General features: G+C 30.1%; 1 protein-coding gene across 1 annotated transcript in view; it reads left to right on the plus strand.

Annotated features, from left to right (window-relative positions):
• Nucleotides 1-7,024, plus strand: part of LOC128997197 (uncharacterized) — a 36,144-nt gene extending 29,120 nt beyond the window's left edge. The window contains exons 5-7 of the mRNA XM_054422793.1: nt 3,799-3,924; nt 4,472-4,649; nt 5,840-7,024. Of these exons, the coding sequence (XP_054278768.1) occupies nt 3,799-3,924; nt 4,472-4,649; nt 5,840-5,937 (402 nt within the window). The 3' untranslated portion in view covers nt 5,938-7,024. The remainder of the gene's footprint in view (nt 1-3,798; nt 3,925-4,471; nt 4,650-5,839) is intronic.
• The last annotated feature ends 1,440 nt before the right edge of the window (nt 7,025-8,464 follow it).

Consider the following 8,464-nt stretch of genomic DNA (forward strand, 5'->3'; position numbering starts at 1 on the left):
CGAAAAACACATCCATAACATTTATACCACTGTACAACTCTTCAGAAATAATTTTTGAATCTTTTACTACGACAAATGCAAAACCCGATGGAATATGTATATTGGAGTTTATAAAGCATTCAAAATCAGCATAAATTATATATGGAGCTTTAATTTGATATTTATAATTTTTAAATTGTAATATATCTTGTTTAGACATTTCCACTCTTTGCGCATCAAAATTCTTACAATATGTTATATGACGTTCTAATTTATCATTGGTGTAAAAATGTTGCAAACACAGCTTGCAAAAATGCTTCTTATTGTTATCTTTTGTACAATGGAACATTAACTTATCAAAATCACGAATTAAACAATAATGTGATTTACGACCTTCTTGTAATAATAATAAATCTACATGGGTATTACTATTCAGTTTGGTTGTTCTTAATGGATATACACATTTCTGGTCTTCAACTCCAAATACATTAACACTTATATTATTTTGTGTTTCAAATTTATCAATATCAGATATTTTTACGGGATATTTTATATTTGTCATATTTAACTGACTTTCATAGGGTACATAATTAGAGACTCTATTAGCATTTTCATTGATACAATTCCTTGGATATAAAGCTGCTAATATCGACCAAAGGAAACATTTATTGTCAAAATTTCTTATATTTAGAACGGCATGTTTTGATTGAATACTCTCTGGTGTGGGGATATATGACTTTGGAGTTAGGGGTTTATACTTGTAAACATGCAGCTGCCAATACTTAGTATGGTCATATATCCAACCACTGCCTTGGGCTTGATATTTGTGAATGGATGCATCAATCTTTAAAAGTGCATTTTTAATTTGAGGCTTTAAATCTCTTTTCTCAATAATTAAGGTAGTAAGACTTCTAAAATCCGCTATACATTCTTTTTCATTAACTAATTTTCCATTTTTATCCATTGAATATTTTATAAATTTAATTCTCCTAACTAAAGTCCATTTTATTGGCAGAGGACAAGACTTGAGAGCATTTTCAAGTTCAGCTCTAATTGATTCACCAACAAATTTTATCATTGTGTATGGACAATTGTTGCAAGAATTGATATGTCTTCTAAAATGGCCAACAACATTTTTCTTACAAAAATTACAAGTCTTGTGACTTTGTAATATATGTGATTTTAAAGCCACATTATTATCACAGATTAAATCACAAACCTTGCACAGTTTCACATTCATTTGATGAATTACCTTGTAGTGGCGAATCAGGTTACTTTTGGTGGAGAGCGACACGGAGCAGTGTTGACATGACGGCTTCATGTTTAGGAATGAGGACTTGGGCTGATGTCACCTCTATTTATAGATTTTCCGAAAATTTCAAAAATTTTAACCAGAAATTGTGAAATTTTCAAAAATTTTTAACCAGGAATTGTGAAATTTTCAAATTTTTTGCTAGAAATTAAAAATTTTCAAACAATTTAATTAGAAATTACTTCAACGGGAGGTCACCCACTCAAGACTTAATCAGTATTTGCCACTAGAGACGAGAAGACTGACCATGAGTCAGGAGCAAGAAGCCTGACCATAGGTCAGGAGCGCGCCATGAGCCGAGTTCGCGTACAAACCTCGCACTGTCAAGTTGATGATTTTGAGAATATACATGTGAATGGATGTGGATTTGAAATAGTAATGAAGTTATACAATGGTATTGAACATTTATATAGGCTTGTATTGGTCGAGAGCTGGATTTTTAAAAAAGTGGTCAAAAAAAGCTCACCATGTTATTCTTATGGGGAAAACGTGCCTAAAGTGATGTCATATTGCTAGTTCGCCTCTACTCTACATTTACACTTGTAAGGGTCAATAAATATAAGAAATAGCTTTTTTAGCTTAATATCGAATATATTTATGGGGAATAAGTAAGAAATAAGGTTTGACAATTTTATAGGGATATTTAGGCAAAAGATCAGGATTTTTGGTTTTAGTGGCCAAAAAATGATCCCATGTTATTTCTTATGGGAAAACGTGCCCCAAGTGACTTTAAACCCGTATATTATATCTACTCCTTATAACTTTAGAACGGATCAATATTAAAAAAAAAAAAACTATTTGCGGCATTGTAATCAGCGTAAAATATTCTTGTTTGGATTAATGGGTTACAATCCTACCTTTACATTTGAAAAAAAAACTTTATATCCAATATGGCGGATCCATATTGGATACAAAGTTTTTTTAGTGCTAGATAAAGATAAGTATACACCACCATTCATTGTTGACTTATTTTCACTTGGTTATGACGGGTGTAATTTTTTCGGCCGCCATCTTGGATCCACCATTTTGAAATGTGATCAATAAGTTTAAATATGAAGGTGGTGTTGTGACCCATTATTTTCAACTGATTTTTTATGCTGAATTCACACATCACCGCAATCCGTTTATCAAGCTTTCTTGATGAAATATTAATATTATCTTTTTTAAAATTTTAATAATTCCAAAACCAAATATGCAAATGAAAAACTGTTTGCGGCATTGAGTTCAGCATACAAAAGTAGTTCAAAATGATGGGTCACAACACCACCTTCATATTTAAATTAATTTGTCACATTTCAAAATGGCGGATCCAAGATGGTGGCCGAAAAAATTACACCCGTCATAACCAGGTGAAAATAGGTTGACAATGAATGGTGGTGTGCACTATTTTAAGATTATGGTCTTAGTTTGAAATGCACAATGTTAAAATGGGCTAAAAATTAAGTTATAAAAAGTCCTTATAACTTTAGAACGGATCAATATTTTTTAAAACTATTTGCAGCATTGTAATCAGCGTAAAATTCTAGTTTGGAATATTTGGTCACACCCCTACCTTTACATTTGAAAAACAACTTTGAATCCAATATGGCGGATCCAAGATGGCGGCCAAAAATTTATACCCAGTCAAAATGAAGTACTTACGACTTTACAATGATCTGACGTGGTCCGAAGTTGGTATCTTAAGAAATGTAGAAAAAAGTAGGGGGGGAACTCATTTAAAACTCACCTTGTATAATTACTTCATTTAGTTTATACGGGGTATTCAAAAAATCTGAAAATAATGTATGTAGAGATTCTTTGGGTCGATAATATGAACATATTAATGCAGAATTTCAACACTGTAGCTCAAATCGTTGAATATTTATGAATGTTTAAAACAACTCATATAGACATAAGCTAAATGGAACATGATAAAACATATGTTTACATGAACATCTTTGCTTATTTTGCCCCAAAGGAACAATTTCGTAAATTACATCTATATCTGCTATGAACACCCTGTATTTAGGGCAAAACTTTAAGTGAGAGGAGGGATTTAATACTAACAATTTAATGAAATATCTATATCAGAATCAGCATGGTACAAGTGGCAGGAGAAAACACATGTTCCACATTAAAATTCAGTTTTTGTCATTTCGGGGTCACGTAATATATGAGTCAGCATAAAATTATATGTTTATTTGTTGTTTTTTCGTGAAAGATTGTGCCACTACTTTCTAATGGTAAGAACTATTTTCAGATATAAAAGTAGTGGGTTATTCAAATCTATCTGTGCAACCTTAGACGAACTACGCCATTTTTATTCTTCGTTTTTTACTAAATAATCTTAAATAGAAAACCTATAAATACCATAAATTATGAAAATTCTCATATCGTTTAAATCATGTATTAAGTTTTACTTTTCTTTATACTCTAATTCGCAGAAAACATTTACAGTTCAACGCAAAATTGTTTGGTTGTTTTTTTCTTATTGGTGTGTAACACTTAAAAATCTTAATTTTCTCTAGGTGAACCCCAAATACGTGAAGCAGTATAGACAAGTACCAGAGAGATATCCAGATCTTCAACAGTCCATGAGTATTTTGGAGGTGCCTCTGAAGGCACACCACTTTGTGCCTGGGGGTCGACTGAAGGTGTGATTTAGTTGTTAAAACATCTCTCCTTCTTTGTCACATTTCATATAGAAAAGCGCAAGTAAAGTATTTCGTTACCCACATTAATTTTGCATTGCTTTGATAATTTCAACAGAAAGAGTATCCATACGGAGTAGAATCTTAAGGTAATAGAGCTAAAATACGTTAAAAAAGATAGAAAGTACAACTAAATGAAATGTCATAAAACTCAATACTATTTGAAATTCCTAATTAAAGGATACAAATTCCACGCTAAACTTTAAAGTTACAGTCTTATGTTTTAAAAATTGGTTCGAAAAATGTTGACACTAATGTCAATATAAAATGTATATTATATGAACAACTATAACGGGAGGTTAGGGGTTAAAATGTTTAGTATGTGGAAGCCAGTCTTGGGATAAAATATTAAATGTTATCGATTAAATGTATAAGTAATGGTTAACCTATGCTATGATAAACATTTCACAACATTTCAATGTAATATTTTCTTCAAATCCAAATTTTTGGTTGTGTTGGGATGAATTTAATACATATTGAACTTATTCAGGTAAGGTGTACAGCAAGTTTGTACGATCTTTACTGGCAAACCACGGAGAAGGGAGCAGATGAAGAAGGAAGACCGACAGACAAGATGGCGGCTGATAAGGCTTATAACGAGGTCAAGGCAAACTGGGATGATTATGAGGACGATGAATATGGTGATCAAAACAACTTCATTATAGGAGGTGGGTTTAATAATTTACGATACTTAACCCATTTACTACGCAGTTATTATTGATAATTACGCAGCAATTGCTATCTTACTGTTTTCCATTCAACTATTTTAGAATAATTATAATAGCCAATAAAATTATATTATGACAATAAAATTAGCCATAATAGCTATCAAAATACATTTGTCTTCATAGGTTAATATTTTTATTGTTGCTTAAGGCTGTTTATTGTTAACTAATTCTAGTATACAATATATTTATATAGCTATAAATATATTTATTAATATATTTATTAAGAGCTCCTGATACGTATTTAAGTATAGATGTACACATTATTTATAAACAGTGTGCACATGGTTTTGACCAATGGACAGTAACCAAAACATATTTCCAGCTGGTAAGAGCTCTTCCCTCGAGCACGGACTTGCAGTCCATTCTATTCTTACCCTAATAATGTATTCGTGTATTTATTAAGATGAATAAAGTGATTTTTTGATTTGATTAGATTTGATTATTTGAATGGTTCTTACATATTTGGCGTTTACTCTCATATATATATTGGACTGCATTAGAGTTGCATGTATAATTTGAAAGGTAACTCTTAAGCAACAGGAATAATTTAATGCTACTGTATGCTTTAACTATAGAAAAAATCAGTGATAGGGAATGGAACACAAATCAAAATGTCAATCTTGAAAGTATTATAGGTAAATTAAAAGATGTAAGATCTCAAAGAGTCATTGCTTTTAAGAAAGCATCCTTAGTTTGAGTATAAAACGCAATGACTACGAATTAATGCAGGATGGTTCATGAAAGTATACTTTTAATGGAAATTTACCTGTATTATTTTGAGTTCCCATTATTATTGAGATAAAAGTATGCCAGTTGTGTTGACAAATTTCTATGGAACAAGAAAAATATAATTAAATATAGACCGACTGTAGTGCTACGGTTAGCATAAGTTCTGGCATCCACCACTAGGAGCGCGGTGTAGTTACGTAGGGCGTGCCATAATAACACGGTACTCACAGCGGTGGACACCAGAACTTGTGCTAACCGCAGCAATGCTGTCGGCTTATGTATTTCATTATATTTTTCTATGCTATCACTATTTGATAGAGTATCAATACTACTGTTTGAGGAAATTTTTTAAGAATCTGTAGTCAGTTAACTGCACTGTTTAATTATTTCTTACTTTTCAGCATTTCCAACACCGCCAAGTGACAATGATCTCAGAAACTCTGCTCCTTTTGTGTCTTCCACTTTTGTCTTGATTGCCATTGCATTGCTGCGGTTATAAGTCTACAATTTTAGAATTCAACATAAAGAATCCTTCTTCATTTTATGCAAAATCGCTTGAATGCAGCTAACGTAGAATCTATCGAATGGAAAATAAATTGTGGTGTAAAGCACTCAAGCGAATTGCTTTTGGTTTCTAACATAACATTACAGCAATAAACTGATAATTGAAATCATTAATGCTTAAATATTTTAGTACTCGGGTACATTGAACGCAAAACTAGTGATGAAATAAAAATTGCTAAGTAAGTGCATTATAAAGTGAATAAAGATGTAAAGATGCTTTTGTACTCAAATCTTAAAACCGAATGTACATTCTAGTTATTAAAGTATATTTTTAATACTCATGTAAAAATACGATCTTTAGTTGTATACCCTTTAAAATACCAAATAGAGCCTTTTACATTTTTTTACAATATTCTTCCAAAAAAAGATTAATTTCCTAATTAAGACAAATTATTAAATAAAGAAAAATTATTTTCTTTATTTTTAAATTACGATTTTGACTTTATTGAAAGCAATAATCAGTTAATAATGTAATAATTATTTACATTATATATTCGTACACTTCTTTACCCGTTGAATGGGAATAATAACCTAATACCTGAAAAGTCTTCCTACATTGTTCATACATATCTAGACTATGTCATCCTGTAGTTCACATTCACAAAAAGAAGAATACCTATCATGATTCATTACATAAATATATATTTTTTAGATACTCGCATAGAATATGAGGCAGAAAGTATTACCTAAATAAATTTATATTTTGAAAACAGATTAAATTTATATTTTCAAGACGAAATTAAATTTTCATACATATTTTTCCTTTCTTTTCTTATACAAAAACTAAATTACAAGTGTTTAATTTCCTGTATATATGTAAATGGCTCAGTAATTTCTTTAATGACGAGTTGAGGAATTGTAAAAATAAAAGATTGTATAAAATAAAAGTTAGTGGCCAAATTGTCGTTGACGCTTAACATATCTGTGGTGTTAGCAGATGTAGATTTTGTAACTGGCAGTTAGATTAGTGTTGTTTGAAATTTCAAACGAAAGGTTGTGGTTACCTTCATTGTAACTGTGTTGAGCGGAATAAAGTGTCTTGATATGACTTTTTTTGCCTCTGATTTCTCCTAACTTTGGGTAGTTTTAAAAGATTTTTTTAACAAAACTTTACAATTGAGTAGACATACAACCAGTACTTAGTAGTACTGGTAATGTACAAGTAAGTTTTGTGTAAAACGTGGATTTTGTGCAAATGTCCTAAGAAGGTTGATGACTAAGATCCTAAGATCCTAAGATGGTTGAGCTATATGGTATATTTATCACAAATTCAGAATAGCAGGATTTTAACAGTTCTTAAATCATCATTTACAATCGATACTATTTAGAAGCCTTAGTAGCTTTTTACTGTGGCCCTTGCATTTAGGCATTTACTAAATTAACACAAAATATGTTTATAAACTCTTGTTTTAATAAAAGTTCATAAAATAAAAAATCTAAAAATGTATTTCAGTTTGTATGAGCTATGCCCCTAGTGCTTTAAAAGCAACACCTGCAGGTATTGGCTGTTAGTTCTATAGACATTTTATGTAAATCGTGTAAACAAAAACAATATCAATTCTATCCTGTGATTCTGAAATTACTTGAAGTTATAGGTATAAACCAACTGTTAAAAACTATGTATTTTTAACAAGGTTGGAATGGAAATTATTATAAAGGAATAAAAGTGTTCTAGATCAATTGTTCGTGATGTTTCATAATGACATCCTAACCATTGTACATAGTGGAATTGAAAATTGTGTAACTACTAAAATTACAACTGTAATATATTTATTTAATTAAATTGTAATAGTCTACATAAGTACAAATTGATAAGTACGCTAGACAAATCTAGTGTTTGAACTTAAAGTATATTAAAAATTGCAACCTACTACAACGAAAAACATTTTAGTTATTACGTTTAAGAACTAACTTGATTTTTATCAACAATATTGTTTCCAAATTTATAATGTAAAATTAACACAGTACAGCCAGTGTATGTGAATAAAGTATTCATTTTAATTTTCTAAGGAATTTATTATTGATTATGCAGTTGTTTATTTTAAAACATGTTAAATAAATGCAAATCGTATCAAAACATTTAAATACTTTTTATATTTATAAACACTGACAACAAACCATTGCCATTAAAATAAAATTCAAACGATGATTTCTATTTGAAGAGAAGAAGGTTGTTTTCCTGAGACGACAAAAAGAAAGCTTTGTCCTCCTTAAACTTCCAGCAGTAAAGAAATTCTTTCAGTTTACTTTTCTGATCTACTTATTTATTGTTTGGTATAATAAAAAATGTCTGAAAACATCCTTTGAAAAGAGATTTCGTATTTTAATTTATAATTATGAAACTGTTAGTTATTAAATTTGAAAAATATTATTACAAATATTTTGTTGCTTATAATATTTAAACCTAATTACTTTAAACATAGTTTTAATGTTATATAGAACAAAATTTTGGATAGCCCTAA

Source organism: Macrosteles quadrilineatus, unplaced genomic scaffold, assembly GCF_028750875.1.
Source record: "Macrosteles quadrilineatus isolate MER2022 unplaced genomic scaffold, UCM_ALF_1.0 Scaffold_6__1_contigs__length_79288215, whole genome shotgun sequence".
In the NCBI taxonomy this organism is placed as follows: Eukaryota; Metazoa; Arthropoda; class Insecta; order Hemiptera; family Cicadellidae; genus Macrosteles; species Macrosteles quadrilineatus.